Source organism: Anastrepha ludens, chromosome 6, assembly GCF_028408465.1.
Source record: "Anastrepha ludens isolate Willacy chromosome 6, idAnaLude1.1, whole genome shotgun sequence".
Taxonomy (NCBI): Eukaryota; Metazoa; Arthropoda; class Insecta; order Diptera; family Tephritidae; genus Anastrepha; species Anastrepha ludens.
In genome coordinates, this window is record NC_071502.1 from 50,555,030 (window position 1) to 50,572,177 (window position 17,148).

The 17,148-nt window shown below is 35.5% G+C and overlaps 1 protein-coding gene across 1 annotated transcript; it reads right to left on the minus strand.

Annotated features, from left to right (window-relative positions):
• Positions 1–16,526: 16,526 nt before the first annotated feature.
• On the minus strand, positions 16,527–16,889 carry LOC128867061 (uncharacterized protein K02A2.6-like). The gene has a single exon (XM_054108156.1). It carries the CDS (start codon positions 16,887–16,889, stop codon positions 16,527–16,529), a length of 363 nt encoding a protein of 120 aa, XP_053964131.1.
• Positions 16,890–17,148: the final 259 nt, after the last annotated feature.

Consider the following 17,148-nt stretch of genomic DNA (forward strand, 5'->3'; position numbering starts at 1 on the left):
CCACTCCAACGGCGGCGCTGGAAATGATACTCAGCATGCCACCTATTGACCTTATGGCGGAAAACCTGGCAGCGAAATCCGTTAGGAGGTTGGCGGCTGCTGGAGTATTCACCTGCAGAACGTTCGGTCACAGCTCAATAGGAAAGTAGAGCTCAGGTTACACAGACTACACGACTTCGTACTTTAATTGGGAGAGAAGGTTTTGCACTAAAATTGAAGAGGAGGGATGGCACAAAGGCATGAAGCCTGACCATAGAACTTTTCACATCTATACAGACGGCTCTAAAACTTTAGACGGAGTAGGAGCGGGTATTTATTGCGCAAAACTAGAGATAAGGTAGCCTATCAAGCTGTATTTTCCAAGCGGAAGTTTTTGATGTGGGGAAAGCCGCGGAGCTAGCCTACACTAGAACAAGAAAGAACTCAACAATTAATATATACGTGGACAGTCAAGCAGCAATAAGAGCAATAAGCTCATATTGTATTCAGTCCAAAAACGTTCGACGGAGCAGGGAGGCCATAAAAAGGCTAGCCGGAAACAGTAGGCTGCATATCTACTGGGTACCTGGTCACAAAGGCATTATGGGGAACGAAATAGTAGATGAGATAGCAAAAAGCGCTGTTAGACTACCTTTTGAACAAGAGAACGACATACCAAAACTGCTAAGACAGTTGAATACTTTCATTGCAAATATCAGGGTCAGGCGGCTAGGTGCTTGAGGTTCCTTAGCGTGCCTTTTGGGAATAGCCGGAAGCATTTTTCCAACCTATATCCCTTGTTTTCGTCCACTACATCAATAGCATTAAATGGGTTTTCTTCCTTTAAGTTGTGAAACTTTTCGCAAGTAATGGTCTACATTATGACATCAAAACGGCACTCTAGTGCTACTTCTACCTACTGTACCCGTGGTACTCTTGTCATGTAACTTATATTACCTACCCACCTACTATTTGGTCGGAGGCTTCTCAAACAATATTAATGTAATTCTTTCGAATTAATTTGGAACATTTAAATCTCGGAACTATTCCCGGAATCCCGAAATATATAATAACGAGATCTCGAGCACTCCGAGATCATAAATGTGGAAAAAATTGACATCCATATCATATATATGTATATTATATGGGTGCATGCTTTTTTAACGACGAGGAATTGTTGTAAGCCTTTACTCTGTTAGTGAGGGGCCTGAACCTGAAATAAATCTCCGACAAATCATATATCGATTGCAATAGTACTTCTGTGAAGTGATTTGCTAAGATATGGTTTGGCATCTAAGCTCAGTATTCGGTACCTCACTGTCGGAGTCGGTCAGGAATTCAAATTAATTTTACATTGGATCAACCACTATTTATCTACTCTTGGAAAAAGTAGCAGGAGAGTGAACACAAGCTTTTCCTGTGCTAAGTTACTAAATTACCTAGAGTGGAAAAGTGTTAAGCGATAATATCATCAGTAGTTATATTCGATATTATCTAATGGTAGGCCCTGAAAACAAGCTGCTTCGATGGGATGGAATGAAAGAAATGGATATTAGATAACTAAGTTTAAGCGACTTCCTACTAATCCTACTCCATTTTACTCCAGCTTTTGTGGTTGGCTATTTATTATAGATATATATAATATATATATATATTTATACATATATATATGTTTTCCTTTAAGTCCTTGTGGTGCATAGGGTTTTTTTCGCTATAACCCTCAGTTCACTCCATGAGTTGCCATTTCGGATTCGGTTGACCTTCACCAGTTTGTACAAGGTTTTCCAACTAAATGTCCTGCTTGTTGGAACAGGTTCCACCTTAATGTCCACCTTGTTTATCCACTTTGTTGTCGTATTTTCGAAGTGTGTGATCAATACATTGCCTTTTTCTTCTCCGCATTTCACAGGCAATCTCGACCGGATTGGTAATCCTAAGCAACCCTTAAGGGGGGAGCCTGGTTTATAAGGTCAAAAAATTCAATTTTTTTTTTCGTTTTAAGCGATTCCTAATATATTTCAGAATATTCACACAAAGTTACAGAGCCTAATTCTCAATATTTCCGTAGATACAAAGCCAAAGGTAGGCGAGCGTTAGGTAGTTACGCTGTGACCGGACAGCTATAGTACAAACTTTATCTTCTTTTCTCGACTTTTCATTTTTATGATTTCTTTGAATTGGCGTACATGAATGAAAAAAAACTAATGAACCTTTTGAAATGAATCATAGCTTGTTACCTTCAGTATTAAATTCTCTTCAATTTGAACTAACAAAATAGATTAAAAAAAATTGTTCAAGATTTTTATACCAAGTTGAAGTGAATTATTTTTTTATAGAAAGGCATTTTTTTCTTTAAAACCTCCAAAAAGTTGAAATTTTGGAATTTCTTTCAGTTTTCTTAGTTCATTTAGAATAAAAAGGTCATGATAATTAGAAATCTATTTGAATTTTTTGCTTTAGATAATAATTACGAGCTGTATCTTGTACGCCAGTTGGAAACACTTGCGTTGCAGCGCTCTACTAATTTCTATGTTAAAAATTTTTTTTCAACTTATTTTAACAAGTACAAAAATTTTTCATATTGTACTTTTTAAATGTTCATTAAAAGATAGAAAAAACTATGCAGTGCTATATTAATTTTTTCCTTAAAAAAAAAATAGCAAAGAGATGCAATTTTTAGACCTCATAAACCAGGCTCCCCTCTTAATTGCTTATTTAACGTGGCTAGAAAATTCGTAGTATGTGTCGAAGGCAGCGGTTGATGAAAATTTGAAGGCGTTTTGTGATTGTCAATGTAACCTTCTAAGAAGTGCACCCATATAGCAACACAGATTTAACGCATGCATTGAATATTTTCAGTTTCGTACCGACGCTTATGTTGTTGTTGTGCCATAGAGACGCGAGAATACCAAATGCAGACTTCGATTTGCATACTCTTTGTTCAACGTCTATGTCAGAGTCTGCTCTACGTCGACAATACTCCCGAGGTAGCAAGACTTTTCCCCCTTCTCGAACTGCTGCCCATCGGCCTCGAATGACTTATAGGTGATACTGTTGAGATACAAGGATTTGGTTTTATTGACGTCGATTTTAAGTCCAGTCGAACAAAATTGCTGTTGCAAAGACGTTGGTATAGCCTTAAGATCAGAATGGCATCAGGTATCTCAACATAGTGTTATAAAGCTTCATACATATAAGAAAGCGACTATTGTGTCCATATAAAACCTGTATCATTATATAAAGTGCTTATTTGCGCGATAACCTTAGGTCTTTAAGGAATCTCAATTTTAAGAGCCAGCACAAAATATATCTGGATCGCAGCGTGATTATGGTTACATGAATAATAATAATTCCTATTTTCACATTTTAATTGCATTAAAAAATAAATAAATAATAATCCCCGCACAAAGCTTTATTACTAGATAAACAATTCATTTGTCTCGTTTACTCTACTCTGGAAATTATGTTAATTAATTTAAATTTTTCGTAAAATTCTCAGCTTAAGCAAACGACCTTGCTCAGGTATATTAAATTTTGGAATTTTTCCAAATTAATTACGTATGCGATTGTGCCTAAGCGCATAGCTCTTCACAGCTCATTCCCAGCTCGCTTTTGTTTTGCCCAGTGAATTGCATAATTTTCTAGAACTCCCGACATTGTTTGCGTAGCTTACATACATATATTCACAGTAGGTATTTAAGCTCTTTGTTGGCTATTTGTATGCATTTGTGTAGGTGATAAGCAAACTTAATTTTTAGTGTTGAGAAAAATGTGGCTTTAAAAGTTTTAACTTTAAAGTTAGGCTCGCAAATGCGCACTGAAATACTTATTAATATGCGGCACCCACTGAAATGAAAATAATTTTTGCTTCTGGGATATAAAAAGCGGTAGTTAAGTTAAAATCTAGTTGCCTAACAAATTTTTTGGACTTTTTATGTATAAAATTGACTGCGAAAATATGAAATGGAATTTTATGTATGGTGATTTAAAAAGTAATGAATACTTTTGAAATAGAGCGAATGTCTTCTAGTAGTAGCACCTCTATCAGATGTTATACGTTTAAATGTACATATATATTTATATTTTATAAATTTCTTTCAAATACAGTTTTTTCTATATTTACTCCATAGTAAAAACCACAAATCCAAACTTCAAGCTAAGTGCAAACCTTTTATTTATCCATCAAAATTTAACACACTTTATTCAGCATTTCTGGTAAATTTTGAGTACGCAATTTTATAATCGATTAAATTTTAATATAATCAAAGGCAAGCTTGAAGTATCTAGAAATTTGTCGGTAATCTTTTTCCCTGTACAGTGTTGTTTCCTTTCCCATAAAATGAATGTACCACAGTTTTTTAAGCGCATCTAGAATTTTGTTTAATTAGTCTAAAATCCCCTTTACACTACTCAAATGAAACGAATAAAGTAAAACTTGCCGCTGAATGTATGACTTAGGTGTAGAGTCTGCTTCTTAATGCCACTGGGGGCCAAGGTGGCGCAAATGTAAACATCCAATCGGAAGATTTATAATTTTTGCAAATGGTGTCAGATGTCAATTATATAGTATTGCTCGGGTACCGATTAAATTTTACCTGTAAGGCGGAATGATGTGAATTTAGCAAAGAAAATTCCGAAATTTTTCAGGATTCCAATTTTTTTAATTTTGTGCGTAATTGAATGCATCTCCGTGCATTAGATATGCAACCTATCGAAAAATTTGCATCTTTTTCAAATGGCGTCGTACGTTAGTCATATTTGGCACTTGTGTACTAGACCGCTGTAGTATACAAACGGCCAAGCAACAGAGCACGTAAAAGTCAAAATAAAAATCTCCCTCATTAAAAATCATTTTGTTTCACTTAGTAAAAAAAGTTATTAAAAAAAAAATCAAAATTAATTTTGTGCCACCCTGTACAAACGAAGCTTAAGTTTTCAAAGACTCTGCTGGACACTTCTCTGCTTATCCTCGGGGCAAAGTTTTTCCTACTTCTAAGCGGAGAGAGATATTAATATCGACAAGAAGAATTAGAGCAGGGCTAACAACGGTTACAAGGTTTATGATTGGCTTGAGATACTTTGCGAAGGTAAAGGTTTTGTATTTATTTTTTCGCTGAATTATATTTTGCTGAAATGTTTTTGTGGTTTCATGAATAACAGTGACTTTTGAAGAGTTTAAGTCCAACAATTCTGGAACGAACACAGCTTAGCTACAAATAGTTTACTAAAAAACTAGGGAGCAAATATGCAACTTACTGGTCCTGAGCCTTTCTGTGGACTCACGAAAAGCCACATTAATGAATTCCTCAGGAAATGGGAAGAAAGGAAATTTGCTGCACACTGGCTAAATTGTGCCGGTCAGCGTCAAGCCAAACAATTTCTTAGTCCCAACAAAGGAATATCAGACAAGCTACTCTCACTAAACAGAGTAGATCTGCGTCTTTTAACAGGATACCTCACAGGTCACTGCAGCCTGAGGTATCATTTAAATAACATTGGTCTATCAGAGACCAATGTCTGCCGCTTTTGCGAAATGGATATAGAAAGCTCAGAACATGTGCTTTGTGAATGTCCTGCGCTGGGCAGACAAAGACTTCACCACCTTGGTGGTATCGTAGTATCTCCATGTAATCTTTGGAACAACAAACCCACAATAGTGCTAAAATTTATAAAAAGCCTTAAACTCTAGGGTTACAAAAATAGGTCTTGCACAATAGATCAACTCTGGTCGCAGTGCGTAATGGCCTTCTAATAATATATAATAATATAATATAAAAAACTAGAAAAAAAATATCTGCACAATACTGCCGTACAGAATTAAATATAAACACCTTTGTGTATGTAATTGATTGCTTAATCGCTTGAACAACAAATAACTTACTCGTCAACACTTATGGCCAGTTTGTGATTGATATCTGTGGCATGTGCCACCATAAGCTGAACGTAAAATATATTAGGAGGATTTTCTCTTCAACCGGTTTGACGGCATAAGTACTCCAACGACTAAACTATTGAAGTAAAAGGCGAAAAAACAAAAAAGCTAAAAAAAATGTTTCTGTTTTTAAGATTAACACACAATTTGATGCTTTTATAACGTTGCAACAGCACTAAATAAATTATTTTTACAATCATAATGAAGAGTACTTGGGTGGCAAGTAGCACTAGAAAATAATTTTTGGATATATGAAATCAATAAAATAAAATTTATGGCGAAATTACTGAGCCGATCAGAGGATTGTGTACGCGAAATGGCGGAAATGCAAACTGTTTGTATGTATCAGGTCAGTCCTTAAGTTCGTGCGCATTTTACCCATAATTTCACTTTTGTACGATTTTTGCATACAAAAAAATTATTCGCGGAATATAACGGAACTATTTATATTTTCTTTGATTCAACAAGTGATTTTAATCGCAGATAGAAGCACGAGTTGTTAAAAAATAAATGGATTCTTCGAACGCGTATAAGAGGCATATTTTATATTTTAAATATACAGTTCACATGCACCTGTTTCAGTTGGGAAAGGTTTCAAAGCTGGGAAAATGGGTTCCGCATAGACTTTCCGTCGCCTACCTTCAGCAGAGAGTGAATGTGAGTTCTCAGCTGCTGCAACGGCTTGAAAATGAACGTTTTTTGAACCGTATCGTTACTGAAGATGAAAAATGGATCCTTGACAATAATCCTGTTCGCAAACGCCAATGGTTAGATAAAGATGAAACACAAGAACCGATCCCTAGAGATGGTAATCTCAAGAAGATTCTCCTGTCTATTTGGTGGGATATAGCCGGTACTGCTTATTATGAACTTCTGGAACCAAACCAGACGATAACTGCTGATTATTATTCCCATCAGCTATCAAACCTGAATGAGGCACTTAACAAAAATCGACCGTCTTTAGTGAATAGACCCAAAGTTTTCTTTCACCTCGACAACGCAAGACCTCATACCGCAAGGCAAACATTAGGCAAGCTGAACGAGCTCGGATGGGAGCTAATGTCGCATTCACCATACTCTCCGGATATTGGGACTTGTGATTATCACCTTTTCCGTGGACTTCAATCCCATATGAGGAACAATAACTACTTCTCAAAAGAAGCTATAAAAAGGGATATCGTAGCATATTTTGGCTTCAAGGACAAACAATTTTTTGAGCAGGGAATTAAAAATTAGTCTTATCATTGGGAAGACATTGTAAATAATGAATAATGTTAAACATCTTTTTTATTAATTTTAAAACCACCCATAAAAAACGCACGAACTTATGGACTGACCAATAGTTTGGTTCAACGATGGTAAAACTATACGAGTACATGTATAAAGGTATATAGATGTGAATTCATGGCAGTAAGGTAGTTGGCCATAAAAAATGTAAATCTTAACCAATACTTTTTGCTTAGAGATGTTAATAGCGGAGAACCGTTGCCTTCGGACGTTAATAAAATACCTCCACATTTTTTTATTTTTTTTTTTGAAATTTTTAGTTAATTCTGCTTAATTTTCGTGGCTTTTTAAAATAATCTAATAAAAAAATAAATAAAATAAAATAAAAATTAATTTGTATTGTTTTGTAAAATACAATTTTATAAATATTAGGCTATGACGTGGCAGTAGTTTTAGTTGAGTTTCGAGGTTTGTGAAATTCTATTAGCGTATAAGATCACTTAAGACCACGACGGGGATCTAATGTTTATAACATTTCTTTATGTTTCTTAATTTATATATTATTAGAATATCGATATGCAAAATTTTCTTTATTAATTGCTTGCTAGTGAAGACCGCTGCAGGAGGTTAGTGTGTGATGCATTAGTGTTTGAAGAGAATTGACTCCTTCACCTACCAGTGTCTGTGAAGCCACAAATGAAGAAAATTTATGATATTTAATTTTTTAATTTAATTTAATTTTTTAATATACCAAAATTTTCAATAATGAATAAATATTTAAATATAATCTATTTTTTTAAGTTTTAGATACAGTTATCTTTTATCTACAAGGTGAAGTCCAAAATAAACAAGACTGGCGTTATAGAAATGTTTTTGGTGGCACCATCCTTTTAATGAGTTAGTGCGTTGGAAGTTACATCCCAGCTAATCTCCAGTGAAAGCTTGGTGACACTCGGTTCAGTGGAAGCGAAGTTATTGCGTCTAAAGTGTCAGTATGTTTGTGTCAACGGTACAAAAATGAGTTTCCAACAAAGAGCTAATATCAAATTTTGTTTTAAAATCGATAAAATGTTTAGCAAAACATTTGAATTGCTGAAAAAAGTTTATGTCGGTGCTTGTCTATCTCGTGAGAGAGTTCATGAGTGGTTTACACATTTCAGAGATGGTTGGGAGGACATAAATGACAATGAGCAAAATCAGCAATCACCGAAAACTCCATCAAAATTGTTCGTTAATTTATTAAAAATTAACCAAAATCATAGTTGAAATTCCTGTAATCGGAGTTGAATATCTCCAAAACATCGATTTCTCGCATTTTAGCTGATAATTTGAGCTTACGAAAGGTCTGTGCACGCTTCATTCCGCACAAGACAACTGAGGCCCAAAAATTGCTCAGAATTCAACATTCGAAAGACCTCATTGAAGAGGTGCGAAAATACGAGAACTTTCTTTACAACATTGTAACTGGTGATGAAACGTGTTTTTTCCAACACGAACCTGAAAATGAGCGACAAGGTCCGAATGGAAAGCCCCCAATGAGCCACCGCCCAAAAAAACGCATTTGCAGAGTCGAAAATCAAGTCGATGCTCATTTGTTTTTACGATTCCAGGGGAATTGTCCACAAGGAGTTCATGCCAACGGGCCAAACCGGCAGTGCAATTTTCTATCTTGGCGTTTTAAAGCATTTGTTGCAACGCATTCATCGAATTCGCCCTGAATACCGCGAAGGAGGAAGCTGGCGCTTATTGCATGATAATGCATCATTTTATCGACCCACTCTTCTGACTGATCCTTAGACAAGAAATCGCTCACTCACCGTATTCGCCTGCTGTGGCTTCCTGTGACCTCTATCCATTCGGAAAATTGTTTTGGCCATGAAAGGAAAACGGTTTGCCTCAGTAGAGGCCATCAAAAAGGCTTGTACCGACATCCTGAAGGACATTCCGGTCGATGACCTGAAACACTCTTTCGAAAGCTTGTAGATCGCACAAAACAGTGTATCGAGACCAGAGGGTACTATTTTGAATAAATAAACTTGAAGATGGCAGAACAAAGCTCCTGTAGCTCAGCATTGTTTATTTTGGACTTCACTTTGAGTGTCTTGCAGAATAGCAAAGAATGCGAAAAAATCATAAGCACAAGTGTGTTAATTTTTTTCAAGTAAAAATCATTAATCGAAAGGTTAGTTATGTAGGATTAATGAATATTGTTTTCTATTAAAAAATGGGTGTTAAACAAAGGAACACCGCCAGGGCCAAAAATTATAAAAAACAAAGGGATTTTTAGCAACTTCAAACTTGCAGTTTTTTGTACTGAAATCATCAAGTAATAAAAGGGCAAACATTTTTGCACAAAGTTTATTTAAAATTACTAAATCGGTATGTGAAGTTTGTGGATTTTTTTTAATTTTTGTATAAAATTTGATAAATGAAATTATATGGTTTTTGTTGCTCAAGCTCAAGACACTTGTGGGTGACACTGGGAACTGAATGCATGCTGAAATTATATATTTGCCATTAAATAAAAAAAAATTGTTTGCCATTCAACGCTGTATGTACAGCAGTTCTTAAACTATTCTTATTTTTAAAATTCACACAGAGTCTTGCAATTTCGTGATTAATTTTTTTGCAGAGTTATGTTTTAACAGTTGTCACAGCTCCATAGTATCTTCTTTGTATCTTCTTTGATAGGTGATAAGTATGAAAATAAGACCAAATGCCAACTTACGGAAACTCGCTCGATTTCGGAATTTCTGATTTTTACAGCACTATTTTTTAAAGCATTTACTATATTTTTTACTGAAAATTAGACAAAAAAAAAATTTAAGTCAAAATTGATAATCACAAGGGGTGCGTCGGTTTTTGTTTCTACAGGTGTATAATTGGCGTGTCTACCATTCTGAAGTGCACAGGCTCCAAGGCCCGTGCACGAAAAACGAATGGATAGAAATAGCGTTTTCTATTAGCGGCCGCTTTTTGGCAACCAATGTCAAATCTCCGAGTGTATTTCGGCGATGAAAAAGCTCTTCATAAAAATCATTTGCCATTCGGAGTCGGCTTAAAACTATAGGTCCCTCCATTGGTGGGACAACATCAAAACGTTCAAAACAAATAGGAGGAGGAGCTCAATTGAATTTAATGCACCAGAAGATATGTGTTTTGTTGACTTAACAAAAGCATTTGACCTAGTCAAACTGCAAGATGTTTTGAACAACTTGACCAAACAAGGTGTCCCGGCAGACATTCTTACCGTCATTAAAAACCTGAACTGTGATTGCAAAACAAAAATAAGAATAGTTGGAAAATATATCAACGAAGTTCCATGCGCAAGCGGAATACGACAAGGAAACTCGCTGAGCCCAACACTCTTCAATAATGGACCAAATAATAAAAGAAGTCAAGTCATTAGATGGGTATCGTCTTAATAACACGAGCATACCAATTTTATGTTATGCAGATGATTCCATATTAATTGCGGACTCTGAAGACAATTTGCAAAAGATTACTACATAAGTTTGTAGTTACAGCCAAACAGTTTAATATGGAGGTCTCCAGAGAAAAAACAAAAAGTTTAGTAGTTGCCAAGAATGCGATCAGATGCAAACTTGAAATAGAAAGGTCGATGATAGAGCAAGTTATGAAATGTAAATAATTGGGAAGTCAGAGAGAGATTGAAAGCAAGACGCGTATATACAAGACTGTATGGAGCCGAAGCACGAGCTGAAAACGCAAAAACAAAACAGCTACTTCGTGCAGCTGCAATGCAAGAAACGAGGTCATTCGTGAAGAAACTGGCGTTAATGACGTAGTGAAGTTTATAAGAACAAGAAGACGAGCTTGGAATGATCACGTTTCTAGAGCTAGTGGCGACAGAATTATCCGAATAGCGAGGGACTATGTACCATATGGAAAGCGCAGACCTGGAAGACCACCAAAGAAATGGCACGAAAGCTGGATTTCGACATCAGCGGAAGGACAATAACACTTCGTCATTTTGAATTTTAATAATATTTTGTAATCTATAACTATGTAATTGTGTGGAGAAAAACAGGTGAAAGCCTATAATAAAATAATAGGAAGAAGACGAAGAAGATATAAGGTTGTCAAAAAAGTCTTGCGGTATTTTTATTGAATTTTAAATTGTTCATAAAATTGGTTATCATAATGCGATTTAAGTCAAATATGCGCCGTTTTGTTCGATGACGAGTTCCCAACGAGATGCCAACTTCATAATGTCCCTCTTATAGAAGCTTATATATTATATATATATACAATTTGTGTATCCCTTAATGAGCTCTCATTGCAAATATGCATATGTGAATTGAAAAAAAAAAAATCAACCCAAACTTGCAAGACCCTGCATTGGCTTAAGCTACTTGCATGCTGCCATTTAATTACTAAATATCGCCACGCTTGGCTTAAATTATTTTACGCTCATTCAACAATTGTAAAGCAATGTGAGAACTCGCCGCTTGAGTGGCTTGAAAAAATAATTTTATAGACTATGCCAATCTACTTGAGCTCAATTCTTTTCTTATGCAAATTCAGCGAACTCAGGTTCTTTCACAAAGCACCATTTTATTAGCAGATAAAAAATTAAAAAAAAAAAAAAACAATAACAAATACTGCAAAGTGTAACATTTTCCGCATTTTTTGTGTTATAAAAACTTTAATATGCATTAGTTGTTTCTTGAATTGTTTTTAACACCAAATCGTTGTGTGAAAATCGCAAGCCGCGTGAGAAAAATGCAAAGTTCACAAGAAAACAAACAACAGCTGGCGGCGGCGGTGGGTGGCTGCTTGCTGGTCGTGATGGTGTGTGGCATTTGTGGCAGTTACAATACCATAGCACACACAACACGCCCGACGCGCCAGCAGTTAAGTAAATAAATACTTAGACTTGTACATGTGTATGTATGTACAATGCAGTGAAGGTCATTCATTCCTCCAGACAAGTTGTGCAGCTTTGCAAGCCGTCGGCCGACATCACCTTTTGGCGAACTCACGGCTCACGTTATTTTTCCCTCCCAAACAGTTGCTGTCTTGACGCAGATGTATGTGCGCGTATGTATGTATGTGCTTATAAATTTGTAAATTAGGAATGTTTTTTTATTATTCGTAAATTAAAGTAACAAAAAAAAAAATGATTTGCGTACATTGTTGCCGATGAGCGGACGGAGCGTTGACTTAGTTTCAATGTTGCCACAAAAATTAATTATGCTTTGAGCGGCCAAAGATTTACACATACAAAAAGCAGACATTTTCACTTAAAATAAATAAAGCTGTCTTACATACATACATACAGCTAATACATAAGCTTCACTTGACTTGCTCGCGCTAGTCTGCGTCGAGTTGAGTAGTGCAGCTTTAGTGTCACTTCTGGTCATTCCTTCCTCTTTCGACATTTTCTTACGACGACCGCAGCAAATCGATTTACTTTCTTTCATTTAACACTGTTTTTTATTATTGCTGTTTTTGTGTTTATATTTTGATCAAGTAATTTTTAGTTAGCTTTTATTTTTGTTTTCCTTTCGTGTAACCTGTTACATTCTTTGAATACAATACACGTAATTCCACATTCCAGTATTTACTTTCTATTCCACCCTGTTGGCCTAAGCTGTGTGTAGGTGAAAGTGTTTGTATATTTTTATGGTTATATGTATATAGGTATTTGTATATAATTTTCGTTAACACTATCTTACGCAATGCTTCAAAATGTGTGAGGTAATGAAGAAGCGAATACAGAATGTCAAGATGAAATGTGAGAGGAAGATCGCTAGTGGCAGTTGATTTACGGGTAAGTAAGTGATGTTGAAAAGTGATGGATAAAAATAAAGGCATATGAGTGGTGAGCGCTGAATATGATCTTACTTCACACATAAGCCAAAAAACTAGTGATCCAAAGTAAAAAATATCACATTTATCGCTTCGTAAATAAAAAAGTCCAGGACAAATTATTTTTTATTGACAAACATTTTCAATGTTTTTTGGTCCCCATCTGCTCCATATACGCTCCTTATAATTCAAACCTTTTGAAAAAAGTCAAATATAAACTGCTAAATGTTGACTTTGAGTTTTTTCTTAGGTAAATAACAAAAAAGCCTTTAGTTCAATTTAAGGGCACAGATACCTGTTAACGGTCATATTTTCCCTGATTTTTATTAAAATTATTTAAAATGAAGAAGACAATATTTTGTTTTTTTTTTCAAAATTGGCATTCAGTTTATTTATACATTAAAATAATATAAAAGTTTTCTTTTTATTTTAATCATTTAAAATGGCGTATGTACATTTAATTCTTCCAGGAACGTCGCAGCGGGGCTTCTCAATCGGCGGACATTGTAGCATCAGCGTCAGTGACCTGAATACAAAAAACCAAACATTTTTTTGTTTATTAATGTCATAATTTCTATATGAATTAAAAAAAGTGGAAAAAAATTTGCGGAATAAAATCTGCAAAAAAAACGTGAATTTTGGGGCGAATTTTCCAATTATTTTTGCTTCGAAAAAATTATTTCTTCGAAAAATTTTCGAAAACTTGTAAATTCACATAGAAAGTAATATCATAAAAAGATGTGTGCAAAATTTCAGGGAGATCGGTCAATAACTTTTCGAGTTATCGTATACGCCAATTCGAAAAATATACTTTTGAGAAAAACGCGTTTGAATACAACGTAACTATACCTCTCCCAGTGCTCGAACGCAAAGAATAGAGTCATCACGGTTGACGATCTGTAATATAGGAAATACTTAAATTTACGTTCTAAAATTTTTTTGACATACTCTTATTCACATTTTATGAAAATAAAAAATATGTTTTTTTCGAAATTTTACAGGTATCTGCCCCTTAAGCATATTTGGTACCAATCGATTTGTCTTATCGAATATCAAAAATACGTCATTTGTTGATAGTTTTGTTCTTTATCCAAGTTTTTTATTTCTCTAAAAGCTAAAAGTCGATTTTTAACAGGGATTTTTTTTAATAAAATATGCTCAGAAAAATGTTTTGAAACTTTTATTAAAAATCATAACCGTCTGGGCTTCTGCAAGACACCTAACCTGAGACTTCCCAACGTTTTTTATCAGTACTTTTATTCTAATGCGTCCTTCTGCATTATTCTACTTGAAGGATTATATTGCGAAACAGTTTTTAACAACTTCTATACATTTTTTTACAAATTCTGTAACACAATTTTCTTCTTTCAAATATTTAAAAAATTCAGGGTTTGTCTTAGCTCCCATAAAAGGTAAATGTTTTGAAAATTTTCTGATAACTTCTCATTTATACTAGAATTACGATCTCCATCCAGACCAGAGCCGAACAAAACTCACTCAATCACATATTACAGTTTTGCCAGGGAAACCTGCTCATGTGTCTGGTGGAAACAGGATAAATAAAAATTTTTAATCTAAATTACTCTTTTATTACCGTTTTCTCCCCTCCATTTTCTCGTCTGATGCGTTGTTGAGTTACACTCAGTTGTAGCCAAAGCTCTATGAAGTAATTCCAAACGAAGAAGTTAAATTCTTAATTCTGCTACTAGCAAAGCAACCCGAGGTATTATGTTAAAAACCTATTTTAAGCGTATAAATATGCCATTAAATTCCAAAAATGCTTTAAAATCCTCATAAGCCTAAGATGTGCTTTTAAATTTTTTATGAAGTGAGTTTATAAATATATCACAGTTATTGATTTACAAGTTTTGGCAATTTATGTAATACTTATTTAATTTAAAAATTTTTTTATGAAAGTATAACTCACTGTTCTGCAAGAACCATATAAATCCAAATTTACCTTGTGCAAAGTAAAAAAAAAATAATTTACATAAAAATTTCAAATATTTTAGTTAGAATTTTGGAAAAAGTCTCGAGTATGTAGAGTTATACCTCTTCGAATTTTAATATCATCCAGTGCAAGTTTCAAGTGACTGCAAATTAGCTTTGATTTTTGGTAATTTTTTTTGTTGAGGGTGCTGGGCTTTTTCCTCCATATACAAAAAATCGAGCATGTCCATACTTTGTATGGAAGAAGAGGTATGACACTTTAGCGAAACAAATTGTCAAAAACAAACTCTATTTTGTAGTCACTTAAAACTTACACTTAGTTATTCGAAAATTTAATCAGCTGTAAAACTTTATACCCATAATTTTTTTTTTAATTCTATTTAAAAAGTTGAATATTTTAATGGCAGTTTTGAAGAAATGTTAAAAATTTTTGAGCAAAGTTTGAAACTTTGAATTATATGATTTAAGTCAAGGCGCATTCATTAAGATGGTGGTGCTAGACCAAAAACAACGTTTTGTACATAGAAATGCCGCGGCAAAATAAAGTAGAAAAGCAAAGGTCGAGCTATGTTACGAAGTCGACATGGAGTTGAGCCTAGAAGAATACGACGATAGTGCGAATGGAACAACTTTCCGTAATTTCATTGTATACTGGCATCCAGATGTATACAGCGAAAGAAAAAAAGCAAATCAGCTGGCTTACAGATACCACCTTTAAGAGATTCACATTGGTTTTTGTTGTAGTATGAACCATATGTTTATACAAAAATTGTGGTGTGCTTGTAGATGAGAAAAAGTCGTAAGGGTACTGTTACGTATTCAACTTATGGTCTTTATTAAAAAGTGAAACTAACATATATTACTCTTATATATTTAATGTGCGTGTAAAATGTCGGAATCCACGGGACAATGCGTTCGACCGTTGTCTCAATTGCATCTGCTTACTCTCATACATGACACCTCTTAACACCCAGAGACGGTGTAGAATTGTGGGGCCTGTCGGTCGCGCTTCGATCTACGCGATTTTTTCGGTATTGACGAGGATGAGGCGACAGGCTGTAGATCCGTTGATTGCCCTGGCGATTGAGTCTCCGAAACGTGACCAGAAATACTTGAATCAACTTCATCAGATGATTAGATTGTGCTGACTTCGATGTCTTTGGTTGACAGTATTTCGTAGTCGGAATCTTCTGATGCCACCCGAGTTCGAAGTTTGTTGTGATGACGTTTGATGACCCTAGAGTCATTCAACCGAACCTCATAAGATATCGGCGATCCATCTCGGCCTAGTCGAATGATTACGAACCCATATTGGACTGCCTGAAATGAAAGGTTTAGCACTGACAGGGCCGGTGACTTTACCGTACACTATTTCGTGAGGTTGAATTTTGTCGAAATATGTTTTTAGTTCACGATTGAGCAGTAGCTCTGCAGGCGAGCGATTCGTTGTTGAGTGCGGGGTGGTGTGTTGGTTTAACAAATATTTAGCCAAGTTGAAATCGATGTTTATGTCAGGCTATGCTTTTTTCAAATAATTTTTGAATCATTCGCTCCACCTGCCCGTTTATAGAAGGATGGAAAGGCGCAGAACGGATGCGCCTAATTAGATTGTTTCCATAAAACTCTTGAACTCCTCAGATGTGAAAGCTGCTTCGTTGTCCGATACGAGCTCATCAGGTAGTCCATTCGTGGCGAATATTTGGCGTAACACCTTAATAGCGGCCGCAGAAGAAGTTGAATTAATGACGGCCCCCTCAAGCCACTTAGAATAGAAGTCGTTGAGTATGAACAATAATTTGCCTCGAAAAGCAGCAGCGAAATCCACGTGCAGGCGGGACCATGGGCGTTTTGAAGATTCCCAGTGGTGCGTTGTTGTTTGGGCTTGCGCGTTGCGATTTTGCTGACATGAATTGCATTTCTTCACAACGAGTTCGATTTCCGCATCGATGTTCGGCCACCAAAACATAACTTCGAGCAACGGGCTTCATTTTGACGATGCCAGGATGTGGTGCATGCAGAGTTTCCAAAATAGACTCTCGACGAGTAGACGGAATTACGGCGCGATTTCCCCAAACTAGACATCCTTTATTTGCACTGAGTTCAGTTCGACGGCAAAAGCATTGATACAGCTTATCGGAGCGGCTGATTTTGCTGGGCCACCCCCTTAACGCCCAGTTGAAAACTTTGGAGAGCTCCGGATCCTTAGAAGTTTGAGAGGCAATCAA

Bases quoted from the DNA above. Each gene is read 5' to 3' on its own strand.
- LOC128867061 (XM_054108156.1), bottom strand. From the start codon at position 16,889: ATGTTTTGGTGGCCGAACATCGATGCGGAAATCGAACTCGTTGTGAAG.